Raw genomic sequence first — 24,256 nt, 5'->3', positions numbered from 1 at the left:
ATTTGAAAACCTTTTGGCAGCGACACCTGTTAATTTTGTTGGACAACAGCTGTCTTCTAAATCTTAGACTTTCCTTAAAGTTGAAGATAACTAAAAAATGCACTGACTTTAGTGCTTTAAATGGATAGCAATATTTAACACTGGCTGTTCTAGCATCAAAGATGTTGACATTGTGTTGACGCAAGGTTCCGTTTTGGGTACATTTTTACTCTTTCCTTTCAAAAAGGATCGGATGAGCTAATAAACAGATAATGCCTGAAGATATATACAAATGAATTCCGATCTCAAACTCCACTACTTTTGTATGGGCTGAGGGTTTCAGCTATTTCGCGCCAAATTCAAATTATCTTCTTATGGGAATATCACGTTAGCACAGCATAAAGTAGATTCATCTTCAAATTTTGCGGTACCAAATTTTGCGTTACTACATACAAACTTTTTTGCATGAAAAGCCATGCACAGTAAGGAGTAGGCTATATTATATCAGCTCAGTGAATACACAAATATATTTGAGAGCTTTAGATTTTTGCGATTTTCAGCGGATGGCTCTCGAGTGGTTTGCGATAAACGGTTCCTACAGCTTCATTTTCTTCTAAGACAGTTTGTTGTTTACTGTCACTAAAGAGTAACATAAAAAACTTGTTTCCGTTCAGTAAACTTTTGAGCAACTCTTTTGTTATGTCTCGTGTCAAGTAGCTCTGTATTCATAGGCAGCAGCGTGGACAAGTGTGAAGCCTTGAAAATATTCTGTTATCAATTTGCGAGAATAATTCTTCGAAAGCCATTTCAAGCAAATAAACACATTTAAAGCATACAAGGTACTTTTGTGGAAATCCTTTGAAGAAAGCTATAATTCAACAGAAAAAGTTTTGACACGTTTATCAGCCTTAGTCGAGTTGAAAAGAGTATCAATGGCCCAGCGAGTTGATGAAGCAATAGATAGGAAATGCTGACTGTTTAAATATCTTTTTGTTCTGTTACTGTCACATACATGAGAAGGGGACTTGTAATGCGAGCAGCTGATAAGCTTCTCAGCTACAGCCTTGCGTTGACAAGCAAAAAATATCAAGATGTTCGTTTTGAAATCAATATAGAACGAGACAGTTCAGCTGCGGCAAAACGAAGCAATCTATATATCATTTGGTTTTCTTTAAACCTCATCAAACCATAAAACGGTTTAGGGCAATTGTGAGAAAATTCCAGCAACTGATAACGAAGAAGTATTAGATTGACTTTCATGGTTGTTAACAAAGAAGACGAGTTTTAATCTCAAGCCATATGGAAGCATTTGATGTCTGTTTAGGTATCAAACACACCGCGCTGGAAAGATGACAAAAGGTGGATATTAATGGGTGGAAAGTGTAAACACTAAGATGAATTTGCAAAGAATTTTACGTGCTGCTGCTCCTGCAGCATGCTGTCGAACCGTAAAAAACATGGGTTGAAGCTGAATAACTCTGAAATTGAACGAGTTTCTAAAACCAAATCATTATAGAGTAATAGTTGATGAAGATCTGAAATGGAACGAGCAACTGTTGAAAATAAGATTTGTGAGGAACCTACTTCACTGAAGAAACTAAATAATATGCTGCCCCAGTCGAATCTTATAGTGTATATTACGCTATTGTTAAAAGTCATCTAAGCTACGCAGATGTAATCTGGGAGAAAACTCTAGGAGAAAGGCTTCTAGAGAGAAAACTCGAAACTCTCCAAAGTTCACAAACATTACTGGTCCTGTGATTGGCTGTGCGTCAATATTACTTCGTTCGATCGGTCAGTTATGAGCTATATAAGATTACGAAAAAGCTAAGTCGTGAAAAAACTTTTGGGATAAAATCGATCTAAGACAACTGTGCTGTTTGTGCTTTAAACATTTTCCACAATTACCATTGACAACAACAAAGAGGGTTACAACGATATAGCGTTTCTTTGTTTGCAGCAGGGCTCGAAAATTAATTGATTTAAATACTTTCACTTTTGAGTGAGCAAGTATTATATCACCCATTTTCGAAAACATTTTGCGATCAAGTACATAGCCGGCGCGCCCCCCTCCCCCACTACCACCCCCCGGATTTTCGTCACTGACAATTCCTATCGTGACCTAATTCGTTTCCTCCCGATGATCTGGTTTTCCTTCAATCTTCTTTGACTGAAACTTACTATAATTTTGTCCCTACGATTGTCCAGCGGCATACGAGCTTCAAGGCCATACTTTGGATCACGCAACGATTGTGTGCGGATACGAGATAAAGAACCTCCAAAATTATTTGCTCTTTCAGCTCAAATTCCAGGTCGGCAGACTCGCATGGGTCAGCTAGGGCTCTCAGACGGGTATGATACAGGTCTAGAGTCTCGTTTGGTGGCTCTTCAAGTGTTTCTCTGAAACCATAAACGTCATACCTGTCGTCCTCAAAATACTCGATCAATTTTCCCTTGGGTATGTTGAATCATCTCCAGCATCGGTATCTTCAAGCTATGCAAATAATTCTGTCACCCTTCCATTACCCTGGGTACCAGACTCACTTCATATAAGATAATATTTAAATTATATTATATATGTGACTCTCTTATTTTATATAGAGTGAGTCTAGTACCCATGGTACCCTTCCATCCACCTGATACAGCAATAAAGCACTTTTTCGAGTGTCATTGGTTATTCCAGAGGCAGTTGGGTACATCTCAAAACCTGCCAGCCATTTTTCCCAACGAGTAGCGAGGCTTGCTCCAATCTCCGTGACTGGATAAATTTGGGCATAGGGTGAAGCAAAATGCTTGCCATTTTGAATGAAAATGTGTCTTGTTATTCTCGTTGCCAGTTTGGTGTCTCAAAAATCTTTCGGGTCGTTTGATTAAAGTTAACCTAGAGAAAAAGACATATCTACATATTTCTATGCACACAAGATCAACCACTCAGGCTTACAATAAGGTTACATATCCAAAAGAGTCCTGGGAAAGAGTCCCAGAGCCCCTACCGTATTACCTTACTAAACACAAAGTGAATTGATATGCAAATTTTTGAATTGATATAGAGAATTGATTATTGAATTGATATACACTATGAATATGACTTTGAAATTTCCAAAATATGGAACTGCTCGCCTGTTTATATACAGGTGGCCTCCATTTTTGGTTGCTTAGGAAAAACCTGAAAGCAAACCTCCTGACTGATTAAACAAGTTCACTCCACAACAGAACCCCCTGGAAGAAGAGCAATATCAAAAATTTCCTTAGCATCTTGCTTTTGTGATGTTACTTTTGTTTTTTATAAGATTGTAAATTTGTATTATTGGATACTGAAGGGTTTATCCTTGTGTATGAATATATATTTATCACAGGTATAATTTGATAATATTTCATGACATGTCTTAATTGCAAACACAATCATATCCTTGAGAAATTCAAAGAACAACCATATTGCTTTGTTTTAGAACATTCATATCTAATGCTAACAGTTCTGTTATCTGACCTTTTTGTTTACAAAACAAATGCACGGCTTACCTTATAAATTGTACAGTTCATATTAGTAATATTCCGAAGTTCATACTATGAAAAGCACCGGATTCTGAAAGCCAGACATGGGGTATATGAGTAATTAGGTTGGAGATGTTGGCCTGTCAAGTATCGGCAATCATTTTGCAAACTAAATTCTTTACATTTGGATTTTCTTACAATATCATATAAAAAGGCTAATTCAGATCAACTATCTAAAAGGAAAAAACAATTTACAATGAAATTGAAATAAAATTTTCCTATTTCCTATTTCACCCTGCCATTTTTTATCAGCTTAAGAAATCTAAAAAGTCGGTGAGCTTTTAGTAGTAAGATGCGAGCCTTAATAATGCGCAGACTTTTCTGCAAACTTGTTCACATTCTGTTTTAAAGTATTTTTCAAATTTCAACTCATCTTCAGAAGTTATCTCAGACGTTGCAACATTGATAACTTTCGCACAAAAGGCACGTCAATATTTCAGTCATCAAGTTACTCATGGACTGTCTCAACGTAAATGTAAATTTATTGCAATTTTATGGACTTTTGTTGAAAACTGGAATATCAATATCCTGAATTTTATCAAATGTATTCATGTCAGTAGAAGTTTGAATGCTGCCATCACGCGATCTCTTTATGTCGCCATGCTTGCTATTTGTCTGATCATCAAGCTGCGTTGCCATTAGTCAGAAACTATTGATAACTTTGTGGTTAATTTTTTAGAAAATTGTTTGATGCTCTTTCAGGCCAAGGAGCAGAACTTGATTTTTTTGGTATTGCAGGCATACTTTTATCTTTAAGCCAATCAAAAGATCTAGAGTTTATTTTTAACGACAATCCTTGTGCTTCCATCTTCAAATCACCCATCATCGACGGCTTCCCCCTAAAGATATGGAATAAAAATCAGTCAGTGTCTCCATATCTTTTAAGAAAAATTTTATAATTTGAAAAGGAGGTCGCTTGGAAGGAGGCAGTAGGCATTTTTCTTTCCACAGATTTAGCTCAATACGGATCAGCAGGATATTTCCTAGAAAAGTTGCGCCCAAGAGTCCCCTTGAAACAATCCGATCCGTGAAATAAATCAGTCCCTCTTAGCTAGAGATTACATCCATCCTGTACGGTGTTTTGAACCCTGGAATTTCAAACAGAGAAGTTGGAATTTGGAAATGAAGCATCCAGTTTCGTTTCTGCAAACACCAAAACATCGACGGAGTCTCGTTTAAGACTTATATGTTGAACGAATTATTCCGCACCCAAGCTATTCACTGACTAAACTTACTAACGATATTGCATTGATTAAGCTGAAAATGCCTGCAAAACTCAATTCTCGTGTGCAGACAATCTGTCTCCCGGCCAAAGATTCTAGGCCGATGATTGGATCTTACAGATGCTACTTGTCAGGTGGGTTTCAAAACTACCAATCACAATCTACTTTGTTATAAAAAGGTGGTACCTTTACATGATAGTCAGTCAGTTGCAAGTTTTGTGGTGGAATACTGCAAGTACTACACTGCATTTGCACCCGTTGGTGACTACATCGATTGGATCAATCAATATATATCACAATAATTTGAACAACAGTTTGATAAGAGTTGATCGGGTGATGCTCATTTTATCATACTATGCTCATTACTATCGTGTTCATGAACCTTTCAGAATCAAATGTAATGAAATATTCAAGAATCAAACAAATCCAGATTATTCATTTCGTGTCTTATCTATATATCCTCGATCTAAAATTCATCCCTAATTTTATGGGCAAATTTCTTAAATTAATTCAACATCATGATTACGTGGTATTGAATAAAATTTAGTTCAAATAGGGCGTTTTTTAGAGATAATTAACATGAGTTGTTATTGTTTGCTTATCATCATGACCACCATTTGAAACACTTGCATGGGCTGAATACGTTTCAGAATAATATTCAAACCTACCTGTTATATACTTTATAGTATTCAAACTGACCTGCTAAATAAAGTCACAAATAATAAAACTTTCTACAATAACGCCGATAATTTGTATTAAATACAGAGAGTAAAGTAAGATACAAACGAATGCTACTCAGTCCGACTTATTAGAGCGGGTTTATGACGTATCAAGAGAGGCAGCTAATTGACTACATTTGTAGTAAATCCAAGCTTTCCAAAGGGTTTTCTTCTCTTGCAAAAAGATTTCTAACCTGTCTTTGTTTTGAGTAATGTTATTTTCAGACCTGCTTCGTCACCTTCTTCTTGTGCCTGTTCTTAAAGTTGATGTCCAACGAGGAAGTATTTTGGTCTCATGAGGGCTTCACTTCTATAGTATTTTGGTCTCATGAGGGCAAAATTACTTCTATAGATGAAGACCTGTAGCCTTATTACTCGGTTGGTTGAACTAGAGGTATTCAAGGATCTAGCATAGGAGTGTATGATGCATAGTTTTACTGGGTGACAAATCATTGAAAGAGCTTTTCTTTTCAAAAATGAAAAGTGCTGAATCCAAGCTTTTAAAGTCAAATGGTACTTCACCAAGTTTGAATAGATGTAAACAAGCTTTTTGTAATCAATTATGTAACCAAACAAGCAAACATTTTTAAACATATTAAAACTTTTCGTCTGAAATCCTACAGAGTATAAAACGTCAGAAAAAAGAGCGAAATTTCAACGCTAGAAAATATATATATCCAGTTGTGGTTCTAAATAGGCCAATCAGAAACGCGAGCACGTGACTTTGCATTTTTCCCCATCTTGTCGCTTGCCTATTGTTATGGCGTTTTATATCTACGTCAGTGCCCAATCCCTGCCGCTATCTATTTTTTGATGTTCTATTTCCGTTATATGCATGTGTTAAAATGTTTCCTTTTCAAATCTATTTTTAACCTCTAGATTTGTGGACTAGAATCAGGGTCTTGCATAATCTTTCATTTAAAGAGGCAAACGTTGTACAAGCGCACGTGTCTTTGCAGAGAATGTTTCAACCAATTGCGAGTACCAAATTTAACGCTCCATGCCTTCGGAGCCGAACTCGCTATCTTTTACTTCTGTTTCTACAATGTTGTGGCTTTATAGTGTTACTGAATTGAACTGAATTCCAACTATCTGGTACGCGCCTGCGCACAAGAAGCAATTCCCTCTTCTCCTCGTGAATCAGTCCCATCTTCTTTGATTTTGCAAAAAGTTTGATCAAAATTTATTTCTAAACTCTTTATGACCAAAGCTGCAACATGTAGCATTTCAGTGGCTGATGCTCCTCCATCACTTTCACAGTGCTAAAGCTGTGCATCACTTGAACGATTTATTTATTGAGCTGGCTTGGCGAAGACCCTGCAACTTAATTAGTCTATCATCTTCAAATCAAGCATGTTGATGCGCAGCTAATCAAACTGTTAGCACAGCGATCAAAGAGATCCTATTAAGAGACTATTTGAAGGTGAGCAATAGCAAAACTAACGGAAATTTTTCAAGGAAGCTGAAATATAGAGCGATGAAAAGCAATCAGAAAGCTTGGCTCTTTGTTACGAGATATCGAAAACATCCAAAGAAGAAAGCAGTTTTCCACTCCGCCCATCTATAGATTTAAAAACCTATAGATGGGTGCAGTGGAAAACTGCCTTACTGACATATGTAATGAATGAAATGTCAAAATTACTCCAAGAAATCTTTCTGAAAAGGAATTTCAAGCTAATTTATAAGGCGTAAATGCCAAATTGTCTGCTCGCTTCGCTCGCAGGTTATCTGCATTTTCCCTTTCTACCCCAGGGACCTCTATAACCTCTCTGTGCCGCAAAATTTGAACATGGCATAGCTGATAAAATATTAGCCAGTACTAAATAATCAAACAAACAATATATGACAAAAATAAAAGGAGGTTTCTGAATTGTATATTTAATTTCAGTTCTGTAAAGATTAGCCAAAACTTCCATCGGATTCTTCCAACTAAAAGCTATTTTCAGACGTATTTCCCACTGTAGAAAGCAAGATGAAATGCAAAAGATGAACATTAAAATTACAATCATGTTGTTATCATGAACGACTTGCTAAAATTGTAATCTTTCGCCCTTTTGTATCATCAATTGTCTTAGATGAGATATCGATCTTGATATCAGAAATCATAACTGGATTGTTTATCCTGCTGCTTAATTAAAGCGTGTTCAGCAAAGGTTTCTAAAAGGTCCGCCACAAAAACACCTATTTTCATCAAAATGTGCAGTTTATTTAAAATTAGACATGGTCCAGATTCCAAGATGATATCTTGTCGGAAAATCGTAGGCCTGCCCCCCCCCCCCCCCCTAATGAAAGCCTGAATTCCGCCACTGCCTCAACTTAGTGACTTGGCAAAAGGACACAAAAAGATACCACGCCAAAATTTCTAATTATAATTTCTGATGCGGACAACGACCAATATCAATAGATAGCCTGAAAAGTTGCCGCCGGTTGTTTCATTAAATGTCTTATGATTATCTGGTGAGACAACAGCAGCAAAAGCGATGAAAGTCTACTTGAAATAGAAGAAATGGTTTAGAGGCAGAATTTAAGAAACTTTTGCCACAACATTAATTAAAGACACCACAAGACCAAGATTTGTAAAAGAGACTTCTAAAATACCAACAATAAAGGACAATACCGACAAATATTGAAGTACATCAAAAGCAGATTGAAATTCCGTGCTGTAATTATGTATAATTATGTGTAATTATGCCTGACTGAAATTATGCATTATCAGGCTTTCTTGAAAAACTTGAAAAAAAGGACAATTTAAAAAATATGGACTCTAGAAATGCGCAATACGCAAAGGAATGTGGACTCTATAAATGAAAATTGTATTCGTGACTATGATAGGCTTCTTTGTAAAGAGTTGCTAAGTGCTACTTGCGTTTATTCGGCATTTTGTATTCTTGTGCAGGATTTTAGTGTCTGTTGTTTACACAACGGATGATTTTGGAGTCAGATTTTCTATGGCTGTTAAGAATCGGGACCATATTCTAAGAAGGCGGACATTTAGTTAAGAAAAGAATTCGTTGGTGTTTGCAAACCTGGAGACAGATTTGTTTATATTTCGCTTATAAAACTGCAAGCGCAGAATCACCTAATTCAAAGTTCCAGAGACTGGCCATAACATGAAGTTGCTTCTCACTCTTGTCGCATTTGCTGCCTTCATTGGCTTGAGCATCGGTGAGGTTTTGCTAATATGCCATTTACTTTTCAATTATAATGAATTATCTTCATGTTGACTTTCGTTTGCATAGATCTGTTTATTTTTGCAATGCATATTGGTGCCTACAGCATCCTTTGAATCTTCTTTTAGACAGATGACCTTTCACAAAATATGCTACAAAGTTAGATACTTTTTTAAACATGCCCGTTTGGATTCTTTAGAAGAACAATTTGTCATATCTAAGAAAATCCTGATTCACCATTATCATCAGAAAAGACAAGTTTGTCATCATAGCAAATAAGATGCTGTAGAATCTGATTTGGCTTGATATGGTATGAGCTGCTTCGTCAATGCTCTAAAATTTATAGTTTGAGCTTTCTGTCGATCGCTTCTTTCGTTTATCTCCATTCAACTATGATTCTTGATAGCATTTCATGGGCGAGGGCTGGCTATTGTAAGATATGAAGACTATATGAAGATTAACTGCATGAAAAGTTGTGGATTCAGGGGTGGAAACACCGGGGGTGTGGGGGGGGGATGACACCACCTAAATCTAAAAAAATAGTCGATTTCGCAGGGCAATCGAAGATTTCGCAGGGCGCCAAGAAAAGCTTTATTGCCGCGCAGAAACACCATCTCTAAAGTTCATAATAGACCGTTTATGAATTTTAAGACTGAAGTATCATATTGGCTATGAACCGAACCTCCCTTCCTGACATTACATTTTAGGGAACGGAACAGGTATGTCAGGAAGAGCTCAGTTATTAGCAGAGCGAAAGCATTTCTTACCGAATGTCATAGCCAATGGATGCGTTGATGATTTATGCATATGTTTATGAGGGTAAGGCTGAGTTCACACGTGAAAAGAAACTGCACATTTCTGTTCAGGAAATAAAATTCTCCCAATCAAAACAACATCTTACTCTGTCATTCACAACTATGTGCAATCTGAAACGAGAGGGTACCGTTTATTTCCTTCCCCATGACATCTCCCCTATTTTTCCCAAAAAACAATAATCAGTTCTTTTAGCAGTATAATATTTTGCTAAACTTTAGTCTGGGAGATGCCTTCTAGCCTTTTTACAAGGTATAATTTCAAAAATTTTCTTTCACCTTGGATCCAACTACGGTGGGTCCTCCTACCTCACTAAACTTGATTCTTAGCCCTCCCAGGCTCAATTTCGTCGCTCCTCGTCCACATCATGCACCTCCCAATTCATATGCCATGAAGCTTTATTACAAAAGAAAATCAAATTTGACATTAAATTTACGCTAACGTAGAGAAATAGACATTTCATAGGCAATGAAGTTTATTGCTTAGAAGTTTGTCCTTGGTAAAGAAAAATGTAAACTGGTAAAACTGTCACTAGTAACCTATAGACAAACCTTTGCTTCTTGGTCTACAGGGCAACACTCAATTTTGCAGGGCAGAAACCCTTTTCACCCCCCCCCCAAACCTATTGGCCAAGTTACGCCCCTGTGTGGATTGTGTGGTGGAGGTCAGTCTTATTCGTTATCTCCTAGTGATAATAATGTAAATATCAAGCAACAGTCGACTGATGATCGCATTAAGCGTAAACTCGGAATGGCAACTTGGAATTGTCCTGTTCCATACACCAAAAAGTGTGTCCTGCTCTACCTCTACGGCATCGAACACTTTATAACAGACCGATGAACAGTAATTTTCATTAATGCAAATATCTTTGTGGATATCAAATTGCTGAAATCTAGGGAGACACGAATCTACGTCAAAAGGTTATGGCAGGACAGAAATTTTATCAGCTTGCTGTATTCGAATTGATACAATGCTTCTTTCATTGCCAGCTTATTTATCATGATAGGCAATTTTAGGCATGATAGGAAGATGGCAAAATGTATTTAATTTTAATTTGCTCATACAGAAAAATAGGCCAAGGACTTTCTCTGACGCTAATATTAGGCTCTTCTTTAACACCTGTTTAAATGTTAATATTAGGCTCTTCTTGCGGACGCTCGTCTGTCCAACAATCAAGAATTATCTCTGGATACGATGCTAAACCCGGCGCGTGGCCATGGATGGCCTCCCTCTGGATACACAAATGGATGCACCTCTGTGGAGGCTCTCTTCTAAATAACAGATGGATTTTGACAGCCAGTCACTGCGTTGTTGGTACTGGGGCCACGACAAACTCCCTACAGATCAAGCTGGGTGAGCACAATCATCTCGTCCAGGAAGGAACTGAACAGGTAACCTTCAGAAATCATAGTCATGCTTTTGCTCTTTGAGGTTCAAGCATTCCAACACTTTCCACAATGCTATGCGAATAATATGGTACATTGAGATTGCGGGTTACTTTGAAAAGGTAGACCGTTCACAGTCAAAGTTTCATGTGGGTTTGTTGCTGCATTAACTGCACTACAGTAACATTATTTAGTATTATATTTGTAGTGAGATAAGAATTAACATTTTGTCGGTGTTGACTTTTAGCAAGTTAAAATATTACAGATTGTAAGATCGAATTATATAGACCTTAACAGTAGCTTGGATTTGGAAAAAGAGATTAGAAAAAGAAGGGGTCTCAATACACAGAGAATTCATGCTTACACTCTCTGCTTACATGTGGTGATAGGCAGTCCTTATAAAGAATGATTGTAGACGATGTGACCTGACAGGAATTGGCAACGTGTTATCATTTCATTGGCCTTCTGTTAACTAAATATAAACAAAGATATTCATTTAAAGATTTTAAATTTTAAAAATCCATTGAATGTGCTCCCTGACCTGTTTTCCGTCATCAAAATCTGCTTTCCGCTTTCCTTACCACTTATGTTTATCATTCTCTGACAATGACATCTCAGATTAACCAGTCGATAACGTCTCCAAAACTCTAGCAGTCTTGTCTCGATTGACCACTTTAAACATTTTATTATCATAGACCATTGACGTTGAGCGTATCGTTGCGCATCCACGCTATTCACGATCGAGACTTATTAACGACATTGCGTTGATCAAGCTGAAAACTCCAGCACAACTCAATTCACGTGTGCAGACTGTTTGCCTTCCTGCCAATGGTTCAAGGCCAACGATTGGGTCTCGTCAGTGCTATTTGTCAGGTAGTATAGTGTCTTAGCATAATTAACATAATTAACATAATCAATATACGTAATATAAAAAGCTACTTGCCAGCTTTGATTCACCCTTAAAGACCAAATGATATGCTTGGTAGTTTTTTTTAAATTGAAACTATTTCCATTTCGTTTGCCTGAATTTTTACCGGTAAGGAAGTGCTCTATGGTACACAGCAACTTAAGAGGGCCACCAAAAACATTGTGATTTGCAAACAAAAAGTGATTTTCTTGATAACGTTTGGCAAATCTTCTCTTACCATGTGAAGTCATTAAAATTCTGTTTTTCGGTAGCTTTTGTTTGACAAGCTCCTTCATATCCGTATAGGATGGGGTTCAATTCAGCACCCAGGACCATCGCACCACACACTACAGCAAGCCATGCTTCCAGTCGTGAACCACACAAACTGCTTCAACAGAAGCGACTTGGTTTGCGCTGGTTTTGGTACATCAAAGCGCATCAATGCATGCAAAGGTGACAGTGGTGGTCCATACGTATGTCCAAAGAGTGACGGAAGCTGGGAACAACATGGCGTTGCAAGTTTTGTGGTAGAATACTGCAAGTACTACACTGCATTTACTCCTGTTGGTGACTACATCGATTGGATCAACCAACACATCTCACAATAAATTGAGCAACGGTTTAATGGAGATTAATATGAAATGCTTTTGATCATTTAAATTTATATAATCAATTTCATTCTACATTTCTTTGAGAGTTTTCTTTTTTCCGCCAAGTTTTCCTTCTGCCCCAATTTAACAAGAAAAACATATCTGCTGAAATATCTGTGATTGTTGTTTTTTGGACTGCCAGATTCTCATCAAACTTTTGTTAACACCAACCTACCCTTCTAAAATAATGAATAATGTAAACGAGCCAATTAATAGTGGTTAATCAGCGTTTTAAAGGACAAAATGGTATAATTAAGACATTTGGTCCTAGCACACCTCTCCTTCGATGAAGTACTCATCAAGTTATGGTATAGCCTTCACTGCATAAATTAGCATAAATGAAATGAAATATAAACTTCTAACCTTTTAAAGGGATCTTGTCTGGTGGGGGAACAGCCATTTGTTTATTAGAGGCACTTCACGTGAGAAATTTCAGGCCGGTTTTAAACTCGCACCGGCCTGACTTCAATTCGATGTTTGGTCAAATCCCTTTGAGTGTTCACATGAGTAGGGCCAATAAAAACTCCCGGCGTGAAATGTTCATGTGAACAGGATTTCATTCAAATTGGGGGGAACTGAACTTGCAAAACCAAAACTATAGCTACGTTCTCAAGATTTGCGCTAGGTTCACGAAGTCTTCTGATGACATTCTAAAGTTCGCTAGCCATTCCGCTGGTAACATTACACCATCCCACATATATGTCCTTCATTTCTCTGTGCGTGCAGTGTTCTTCCAATGTTCTTCCTTCTTTTACAAAACTATTCGTGAGGTGTCTGTTACTTCTTTGGTGTGTCATAGATGTGTGTTGGTGTGTGCTAAGGAGGGAAGCTAGAGTGAAAGCGACAGAATGTTTGGTAAGACAGACAATTGAAGGTTCGGTTTGTAAGATGTCTTTCGATAATGATTATAGAAAAAAAGCACAACAAGAAATACCACAGTGATGACTGATAATTGTAATATTCCTTACAAGACAGTAGGAGCAGCTGAAAGTCCTTTTGCATTAGCAAAGATAAGTAAATCCTGTCAAGTTAAGCAAAGAAAACATTCTAGAAAAAGTAAGGATCAACAGCAATACCATTTTCTTGATGAAGAAATTTTACGGGATTCAGGAGATATTCGCTCCACCACCAGAAATCTTTAGCTAGGCCACTGACTCTTATGTAATCATCATTTCCCTCCTATCATTTCTCTTATGTAATCAATGTTCCTTTTCCCACTACTTTCTCTTATTTAGTCTCAAACTCTAATGGATGAAGCGTTTCAAGAAGTCTGTTTATAACTTCACACTTTTCACGTGAAACTTTGTACAGTTTTTGGCGGTACAGAACCTAATAGCTTCGAAAAAAGCAAACGTTTTATTACACATTGACAACAAACTTTTTCGCCTGACACTCCTAAGAGTATAAAACATCAGAATATGGAAACTACAAAATGTGCAAACTTTAAATAGCAATAACTCGTTATCTGCAGGTGTTATAGAATTTATTTGTTGGAAATTTTTGCTCATATTACAATGCCAAACAAGATGGTGGGAGCAATTTTTCAAAACAGAGAATTAAAAATTTTGATGACCGGGGACAATGACGTCATCGATCACGTGATTTCTATTGTGTTACACAAATGTATCCAAGGCTTAAAATATTCAGCAAGGCTGAAAGTACCCAAAATCAAGAGCAAAAACTAAGGTTAGGCACTTTGCTTGATTGTTGTTAAAAATTCCCTGTCTAGCAAGCCACCACCAAATGTTAGCAAGTTAAGGGGGTGGGTAAAAGGTCTAGGGCCCGGGGTAAAATGATAGGATATCTTGCAAGTTCACTAAGACCAGAAATTCTCAATCTAATTTAAAGCACACTCACTCTAATTTTGTCGAAATTTTGCCCCTGTCTCAGCATGATTTTGATATTTTGAATTTTCTATAGGTCCATCTCCCCCCTTTTTTTTGCACTCTTGTCTTACGTTTTACAAAAACATTCTTACCCATGCTTTGGTTCTTAAATGTTTCCCTAATGAATACGACCCACATGCACCCAGAAAATGTCCCAGTCTGGATCCTGACTTAGAAAGATCTCTTTCAAAGTCTATTTCAAAGCAATCCTTATTACCGTCTCACATCATTTCAACAATTTTAGCTTTCGCTGCTTTTTCTCCACTTAACCTTATGGTCTTTTTTAAGCAAACATCTCTCTCAGCTTAGGATCATTTGCTTTCCACTTGTCTAAACCCCCAATCCAGCTTAGGCTTGCAAAATAGATTGAATGCATCGACATTATTTCTGGCACCAGTGACAAGGTCATCTACATAAAAGCCTGGCATAAAATCTTCGAAAAGTCAGGGTCAATCTTTTGATATGGTAACGTAACACTGCATTCAAGAGACAGGGTGATTGATAAAGAATAGAATACTTGATGCAAAAGAAACTTGATTGTAAGATAGTCAACCATTTTTCTGCAACATTTTATGCAGGCTGGCTACCATGTCGGTCACTTTGTATTTTAATATCATGGAGACTTTTCATTTCAATTCAATTAAAACTACAATTACAAATTTCACTATTACAAAGGTAATTTGCAATTGGCTAGCCTGGGTTTACAAAGAAAAAGACTATTACAAGGAAAAAGTGGGTTCTTCATTGTTTGTTTTAGAAGTTGTGGCTTAAACTGACGTTTTAAGTATTCTCTGACTTTCTGTTAGCATTGCAGTTGAGATTCGTTTCAAAGCCAATGGTTAGCTCTAAAACGTACAGACAGTTTTCCTTAGTGTAATGTCATAGTATTTGTGTATATCATTATTTAGGATTGACCTTTGTACTTTGTATTGTCACCCTGTTATTTGTATGTAGTCCCTATTGTAAGATAATCAGTTCACGAGAAAACAAGCTACAGTTCAGTCGTGTGTGAACTCCCTCTCACTCAGAACATTACACTTAGTTTTGGGAAGTAAGTCAGGGCGTTGTTGATCTCCAGTTATGATAGAAGAGGAAAGAAAGCCTGGCAAATCTGCGTAGAGACCCATTTATTGTTTGGAAGGAAGTGGCTAGAAAGTTTAATGCAGAATTATGACGCCAAGTATAGCTGCCTTGGTCAAGGTACACTTTGCATCCAGCAACAACGTGTAGAAGTGTTTCTGGAAGAAGACAGAATTCAAAGTCAGATGTTTGACTAAGGTTCCATTTTAGCAGATCTTTACGAGTTGGAAGAGTGTTGTTAAGATACTTGATGGTAAAGTTAAAGATGTTACTAGGCAGATTGCTCTGTGTACTTGACCAAATACCGTTAAGATTTTCCAGTGAATGTTTTAGTAGGAAGGTAATTGTAGCTCCCTGAGATGATAAGTTTTGAGAGACGTTCTTTGTTGTCGGATTTGACAGCCTTCAGTACCTCTTTAGTAATAAGATGGATGTTGTACTGTAGGTTGGTGCCATGAATAGGGTTTGAATGTCAATATTGGGAGAAGATTCTAGGGCATTGCGACAGACAGCTTGGCAATGCGTGAATTTGACAGAAGGCAGTTGTAGATTTAGGCCAAACTGATTTTTTGAGAGGATAATTCCACTCAAGGTAGCAGAAACAGGAAGATCAAGCCACTGGAGAATAAAATTGGACACAAGATTGTCTAGGTGTTAGACAACCCAGGTTTTTGGTAGATCTGCAACAGTAAAATGCCATGAGATAATAATAATAATAATAAGGCCTCAAATGAGGCCTGGGAAATAATTTTTATAGCATTGTTTAATTCGCATCCAATTATGTGTGTCGGTTGGTGGCTCTCAGGTGCGGCTTTGCGGGCGGGTAGTGCATCTTTCCTGATTCATCTGGTAGTTTTTATTCTTTCTATGTAAATTTGCAACGGGGTTGTCATGGTCTATTGCTCCCCGTGGTATCAACGTCTTTGTAGTGTTTGTTGAGTAATTAGTAGGTAGCGTTATAGGTAACTTGTCTTGTAAATTTTTAGTGGAATGTAAAAGAAAAATAATAATAATAATAATCTATATATTTAAAGTTGGTGCTACATAGCTATTTCCGGTAAAATATTCAAGAGTGAATTCAAGCCAACTGTTAAAAAACTTATACATCTTTTAAGTATATATAAAATTAAATACAAAAGATTTCAAATACATAACAAACTATCAGAACAGGAATAAAAACCAACTGATAGGAAAATCTGAGCTATTGAAAAATCATAACGTCCGTCTATCTATGTAAGATAACAGTACTTATACAAAAATTCAAGTTGTGGTACGAGCAAAAATTCAAAATTTTCTAAACTCATTGTCAGATTGAGCATTTTTAATGCACTGAAGAAGAGAGAGCCAAAGACGCTGCCCATTATACCGATAGTACCTTGTTGTTCTTACCCTAAAGACCATGAATTCATTATTGTTTCCCAGATTATAAATAGAAGGGCGCTCGCAGAAGTCCTCCCTCATAAAACGAGATTTGACATTTTCCCTTTAATTTAAACATTCAAGTCATTAGAGTTTGCAGGTTCTTTACATCAAAGATACTCGGAATATTTACCGAGTCATCTTTTTTAGCAGAGGGTATGTTGTAAAATTTCTTGCCATTTGTGATACTTTGCTTGTGCGGAGAGGGCACCATAATTTACAACGTCAATTCCTTGGAGACTATAATTTGCGAATAGTTTAAGAGACTTGATAATAGAGAGGGGATCAAAAGGGGCAAAAAAGTGGTTCATGCTCCCAAACCGAAGAACTCACCGCAAAGGATTCTGGTACTGTGTGTAAACTGCACAGGACATGGAAAAGTAATAATAGCATAAATGGAGGCTTGGAGGAAGGCTAAAAACATAAGGAAAAAAGGAGCACAAAGACTGCAGCAGTATGTTTTAAATGCAGTGAAAAGAGGGCAAGCTCGTGTTGACAACCTCTACAATGCTGGCATAAAGACAGCTAATGGAACTGGTGACGTAGACTGCGATTTTAAAGTGCTTCCCAATTTCAAGAAATTTAGTCAGAAAAACGAAATATTTTGCAGATCTTGGTGGGATGAAACTGTTAGATCTTCAAAGTCTGAAAATTTTTATACCTCGTACAGAAAACCACTTATCACTCAGTGGCAAGGGAGAGGTAGGGGTTTCTCGCAGAGGGATTTCGCACTCAGGAATGCCTCGTGGCATATTATTGATCTGTTTGCAGAAAACAAAGAAAACGAGGATAGAAGAGAAGGGTTTTTAGACACTCTCACCGTTCTTCGGGATGGACCAAAGGAAAAGATGGAATTCGATTCGGAGGCAGAAGCTGCATCCAATATCAAACACGTTGCTAAAAAATTTGGAGCTAATGGGGTTGGCATTACCACATACGATGATCGATGGACATATTCAAAAAAGTTCAGTTGTGAGAAAGGTGTCGAAAAAGCAAATGAAATAGATCCTGATTTGAGATATGTCATTGTAGTAATCAATGCAATGGACAGGGAGCTATTGCACACTGTTCCATCAGCACTAAGTGGAACAGCAACTGGGTTGGGGTATGCAGAAGATTTGCTTGTGATATTGTCTGTTAGCCAATACTTGAAAAATCTTGGCTATAAAGCTGTACCAAGTTTAAATGACACTGCCTTGTCAATCCCATATGCAGTAAAGGCAGGTCTTGGTGAGTACGGAAAACATGGTCTCTTAATAAATCCAAAGTTTGGACCAAGGATACGAATTGGCAAAATTTTTACTGACTTACCCATGGAATTAGACAAACCAATAAACTTTGGTGTAAAAGATTTTTGTAGCATTTGCAGCCTTTGTGTAAAGGCCTGTCCTGCCAAGGCAATTTTTGATAGAGCCCCATCAAAAGAAAGAATTACTAATTCAACATTAGAAGGTGTTGAAAAATGGTCAATAAACCCTGAGAAATGTTTCAAATATTGGACTTCAATTAATACAGACTGCTCTGTTTGTATAAGGGTTTGTCCTTATAACAGAGGTACAAAACTATATGATGTGTTGTGGCGTTATCTTGCTGGAACTAGGTTGAGAAAGTTAATGTTGAATATTGATGTTTGGTCTCAAAGGGCAAAGAGAAAACGTCCTTCAGATTACTGGGCTGAAATTGTAAACAGAAAGTAGTTCAATTTTTAATTTTTTGTATAAATGGTAAGAAAAAAGTTCTAAATAGATGTACATATTATATTATATTGAGAAAGCTTCTGCAAATCGCTTGAATAAAACTGCAAAGAGACTATTAAGCTGAATAAAGGGTTGCAAAGTAAAGAAAAGTTGCAAAATACTTGCAGTCTCTCCCAGTGGGTTTCTCATTATTTTCCTGCAAAAATGAGTGGAAGGATTCTTTCCAACAGTTCAGCATCCAATTTAGCATGAAATTGATCCCCATCTTTTGCTTCACAACAGAGGAAATTATTGGTACCAAGCATTTATGAATATTGGTACCAACCAAAATAGGAAGGGAAAGTAGGATTTTTATTGAATAGACAGATCAGATCCTTGAATGGTTCCACAGCACTAATTATGCTTACATCAAATTTCAATAAAAAAGACAAGTTTCATATTTAGCTGCTGAATCAAGGACCAACACAACAATTGGCAACATTTGGCTTAAGTTGAATTCTCATTTGCAATGTACAGAAATGCTCATATATCATAAAGGTAGGCCCACCATCATCCTAGCTCAACCTAAGCCCAGCAATCCTTATATTAAGACTATCACTGAAGCACAATAAACAAAAAATCAAATCAAATTTCATCAAGTACAGTGTTTGGGATTCAGCTCATATTTGTCCAGCTTGTTTGTAAACCATTGTACATAATTGATTTGCCTTTCATTTGCCTATTAAATTCCTCCCTAAACATTCTCTTCCAAGAGGTGAAAAAACCACTTACAAAAAAAGCAAATAAGAAATAATTGGGGTGGATCCAACAAAATTTTCTTAAGGGCACAGAAATGATTTTTGCCGACAAGAAGGTGTGTCTCACTCTTTAAGAGTGTGATCAAAAGATAAATAATCTTATGATACACTAGAGTATTGAAAGTATTGCACCTTGTTCAAATTGGCGGCACTGCTTGTCATCTTTTTGACAACATAAAACATTGCCCCGCCTAGCCACACCACTCCTGTTTTTAACAGAAAAACTAGTTGATTTGATCCAGGGATGTAGTCATAAAATTTTAACAAGGGGGGTTCTATGAAATTTCTAAGTTGTTCTTGCCATGTCATCATTGCAATTTAACATGAGAGGGTTGATTTTTTTTCCAATCATTGGTTGTGCAGCCATGTACATTGTCTTGAGTGGCAGCAGAGATCAGAACATTGATACCACATGAAGGGCTGGAGAAACTTCACTGCAAGAGAGAGGGCAAAATGTTTATACTGCCCAGGGTTAAATAAGATCTGATAGTTAATTTAGTGCAAAAATGCAAGAAAAGTTGAGGTCGAGTCCTTGGCTGAATTTTAAAGATTTTTCTCCATTTTTTAGATTTTAATGGGAAAAATTGGCCCAATAAGAAAACAGTGCCGTTTTGTTATCACTGTGCCTCAAGAAGGAATTTCAATTTCCTGGAGCTATGTAGTTGTCCTTAACTCTTTTTCAACTACCTTCACCTTGGTTGGATCTTGCAGTTGACTTAAGGGAGTCATTCACATAAAACACCCCCGTCTAAGTGCCCCGGTGAGAGTTCAGATTTTTGCCGGGGTGGCGGTCACTTTTTGATGGGGAAAATGGTGGTCAAATTTTAAACCGGGGATCCCTAAATTTGTACCAAGGACATGGCATCAACAGGACATATAACAGCAGGAACATGGCATCAGCATTGACACTAGCTGCACATTATACAAGTCGCAATTATATAAAAAAATTGGCAAACAGTAAATAGAAAGTTTGGAAACGCAGCACACTTGAATTTTGTCAGAACCCTTTGGTAGAAACATTGACAAGCCAAAATAATAATAACGGACTAATGGACCTTTCAACCCTAAAGATGTGATATCGGGACATGCTCTGAATACAGTAACTACCCGAGGAAAGAAAATTTTCGAATTTCGATTATTCTAGTTCGCTGGAAAATGCACTGTTCTAAGCAATTTCACTGCAGCCATTCTTCTTAACGTACTGAGATTTCCTTTATTTTTGCAAATAGGTTTTGCAGCAAAAAAAAACAGCTGATACAATTTTGCCATGGTCTTGAAAACAGGATGTTTTTGCGTTACTTTGGAAGCCAGGTAAACAGAACTACTAATTATCAATTGACCCTCTGGTCTTCTCATTTTGGAATTTCTTTTTTGTATGTAAAAAAGGTCTGGAGCTCATTGTGAATTTCAGTTAACGATTCTTCCGAAAAAATGTAGAGAATTTTGACATGGTATAATTTTACCAGAGAAGGCTCTTGATTTTGATTTAGTACCAACAAGAAATCTAGAAATCATTGGCTTCTGTAGAAAATGCCATCAAAGTGAGGGACAGTCAGGCGCCGATATCAAAAGAGTGTCACTGATAAGCTCCTCTAGTTAGGGTTTGCTTTTTTCTATCTCTTCCTCTTCTGACTTGCTGTGGTTGTGTCTATTGCGTCATTTCTGGCCTGTTCTAGACCAAGCAAAACTTGATAATGACCTCCTGCTATATTTCAACGCTTTTTTGTCCTTCTTTATTTTCTTTGCATGTAAATTCCCTGCAGAGTTACAGTCAAATAATCCCTACAAAGATTGGTGAACAGTCTATCCAAAGGGCAAATTATACAAATTTTTTAGAGAAACTTATGGATTAGATTCAGTGGTGGAACTACTACATCACTGAATTTTGCATAAAGCTTTCTAGGACTACCTGATCATTTCCTTCTTCCTACTCTCATCTGCCTCTATAGCTCAGTTACATGAAGCCTTACCCACGAAAAATATCTAAACAATTATTCCGACTACAGAAGAAAATTCTGCGAGCCATTAAATTACAAGCGTTTTCTGCTCCATCGTTTAAAAATCAGCCTCAAGATGTGCTACACACAATTATTACAACCTTAATCTATAGTGCACTTTACAATCTATCTCTTTCTTGCTTTCATAGCTACTTTCAGCTAAATCAACTGTCCATAGAATTGGTACTCGTCAGGCTACAAGGGGTGTTTAGAGCTCTTAAAAATACTACCTTGTATACTTATTTAATAATTTGGTCCGATACTCAAGTCTTGTAGTCAATGGCAATACCGTTGCATTCCTGATTTTTTCAGTAATAGTCGGTAAGTAGCCATGTGATAGTCCCAATTACTGGAGTGTCAGATTGCAGGAGATGTGAATTCGCACCAATAAATTGAAAAGGTAGTTTAAGCATGCATCAGCCATAAATCACTGTCGGTTGGATTCCAAAATTTGCTACAAGTTGGATTTCCGGGGAAACTTTGAGGCGCTTTTGGTACCGGGGTTTGCAAGACTTGTGATCAAGGAATTTGATCGAAGCGATCTATCCCGGGGACAGTTATTTTGTACCGGGGAGGATCTTGCCTTGCCCGGGGCAGAGTTTTGCTAAAATCATTTCACCGGGGAATTCGACGGGGCAGGATATGCCGGGGCACTTAGACAGGGGTGTCATAAACGTCAAACACAACATCAACTCTCTTTACATTCTTCAACTTTTGATCAAGAAATGGCAAAAACCTATCTGATGCATATTGCTTGAATGTGGTACCACGTATTGGAAGTAAACCGTTTACAAGTGCAGCACCAATGGTAATCATTATATTCACAAGTGGTATGTCAGACATTGTTGTGGAATCTACTTTGACTTCAAAATATTTCGTAAAATTTCTGATCTTAGCTCGTTGTTTTGTGATAGCGCCGGTGGAAAACTCTGATTTTCATGTTAAAAAAAACCTCCAAGTTTGCCCTCTTGGTTTTGGCAGGCAATGAATAATCTTTAAATGAAATGAAATTCAATAAAAAGATTAACATCACAAGGGGGTAAATTTCTGTTTTACTCGGTGTATCATCCAGGGGCGGATCCAGAGCAAATTTGAAGGAGGGGCAGTTGGTAGTGGGGGCGCTGAAATTTTACAAAAATTGGTTGCGAGAGTACGCTATATACAACAATTTCAGATCCATTTTCAGAATAAACAACATAACTTTAAGGTAATCCTTGAAGCAAATTAACCTATCGCTCTCAGAAACTTTTTCACCAGATTCTCATTCTTCAAAAGAAGCGCACAATTTCCAAAGAAGGGGCGCCAGACTTGCTTCAACTTGTCGAGGGTGGGGCAACTGCCCCTAGTTGCCCCTCCCTTAATCCGCCACTGGTATCATCGTTTTTAGCGTATCAAACTGGCTAAGTATGCTGACTAACATGTTATCAAGGCAACCAGATCAATAGATACAGGGAATGATCTCTGAGAGGTCTGGAACCGAGTGCGCTGTTCTAAAAATAGCACATGGGGTAAATTTTAGGTTGGCTTTCAATTTATGTTTTTCAGCGTATCACGTTGGTTTAGTCTGCCAATTTTCTTGCTTTTAGCATAATTCGACTAATAGATACAATGAATGATTTTTCGGAAGACTGGGGCCAAGTACCCCATTCTGAAAATAGCACATGGGGGCAAATTTCAACTTTATGTTTTTCAGCGTATCACGTTGGTTTAGTCTGCCAATTTTCTTGCTTTTAGCATAATTCGGGGTAAATTTTAGGTTGGCTTTCAATTTATGTTTTTCAGCGTATCACGTTGGTTTAGTCTGCCAATTTTCTTGCTTTTAGCATAATTCGACTAATAGATACGGTGAATGATTTTTCGGAAGACTGGGGCCAAGTACCCCATTCTGAAAATAGCACATTGGGGCAAATTTCAGGTTGGCTCCAAACTCTATCTTTTTCAGCGTATCAAACTGGCCGTGTATGCCAATTTTCATGCTTTTCACACAAACCCCACAATTCGGCATATAAAATGGGAGAGGACGGCCTACTGGGACTAAATTGACTATGGAGATTCCAAATCCAAGATGGGCCAAAAAAATTATCACCGGAAGTGGCGTCATCAAAAAAATGATAAAAATCTTTAAAAATCAGAAAAAGGAATTTTCTTCGATTTCATCACTAGAGCGCTGCAGATCTTGCAGTTTTTTAGCGGAGGGTGTGCGGGGCCCTGCACAAGATGAAAATAATTTGTGTGAAAAATATTTTTGGAATTAGTTTCACAGCTTTTTAAACGTTGACGATCGAATACTTTTCTCATCAAGCCTTTAAGAAACGTTTTTCTCTGTATATCCTCTTAGTGCCATTTCTTATTTTCTATAAACAACACTTGTACCATCTGTAGGCCAGATCATTCTCTCCATCGTATGTCCAACCAAAGCTTAAAGGAAGTTTCTCTTACAATCTTCTTTTGATAATATAACCAATAGTAAATGCCTGCGTCGACCAGTATGGATCTGGTTGTAGAGCTTCTGAGAACCTGTTTTTCATTGCCTTGCGAATTCTTACTCTTGTCTGCACAAGTGTTTCATCACATTTCCCTTTGAATGATTATTTTTGCACAAATTTGATCGCTTTCGCGAGAATGTCTTTCCAGAACACTCCTAAAGCTTTATAAAATGTTAGCTTATCTTACAACAGCATTACCGGTGTTGTTTCGCAGCCAATAACTGCTTGAACAGCCGGTAGGTTTTTGGAACTATCTAAACCCAGGTAAGATACGACTTTCCAAAATTAACGTACTTCTCGTTGTCAATCTTTAAGGAATATTTCCTTGAAGGCTTTTCACACAATAAGCAGAAAACTACATTAATGTTCTTTCGACAACTAATACATTTTTATCGATGAGGCAAGAATGGAATATCAAGTGGATGGTAAAGCGTGGTAAAGTAAATGTCTCTACTCAGAAAATCCAAGCATGTCACAAATATGATGCTTCTTGTCA

At 37.3% G+C, this 24,256-nt stretch overlaps 1 protein-coding gene across 1 annotated transcript; it reads left to right on the top strand.

Moving 5' to 3' along the window:
- The first annotated feature begins 8,520 nt into the window (after window positions 1-8,520).
- On the top strand, window positions 8,521-12,437 carry LOC135689072 (chymotrypsin-like elastase family member 3B). The gene is made up of 4 exons (XM_065206190.2): window positions 8,521-8,638; window positions 10,597-10,847; window positions 11,537-11,714; window positions 12,055-12,437. The coding sequence occupies exons 1-4, from the start codon at window positions 8,584-8,586 to the stop codon at window positions 12,354-12,356; spliced, it is 786 nt and encodes a 261-aa protein (XP_065062262.2). The 5' UTR covers window positions 8,521-8,583; the 3' UTR covers window positions 12,357-12,437.
- Window positions 12,438-24,256: the final 11,819 nt, after the last annotated feature.

The sequence above is a fragment of the Rhopilema esculentum genome, chromosome 10, assembly GCF_057945365.1.
Source record: "Rhopilema esculentum isolate cy_ngs chromosome 10, ASM5794536v1, whole genome shotgun sequence".
Classification (NCBI taxonomy): domain Eukaryota; kingdom Metazoa; phylum Cnidaria; class Scyphozoa; order Rhizostomeae; family Rhizostomatidae; genus Rhopilema; species Rhopilema esculentum.
Note: the sequence above shows the minus strand (reverse complement) of the source record. Positions and strands in the feature narration are given on the sequence as shown.

What these genes read in the sequence shown, in the direction of transcription:
- LOC135689072 (XM_065206190.2), top strand. Translation starts at nt 8,584, where the DNA reads ATGAAGTTGCTTCTCACTCTTGTCGCATTTGCTGCCTTCATTGGCTTG. An exon ending in CTTCATTGGCTTGAGCATCG is followed by an intron (nt 8,639 to 10,596) that starts GTGAGGTTTTGC and finishes TGTTAATATTAG; the next exon opens with GCTCTTCTTGCGGACGCTCG. An exon ending in TCCAGGAAGGAACTGAACAG is followed by an intron (nt 10,848 to 11,536) that starts GTAACCTTCAGA and finishes TTATTATCATAG; the next exon opens with ACCATTGACGTTGAGCGTAT.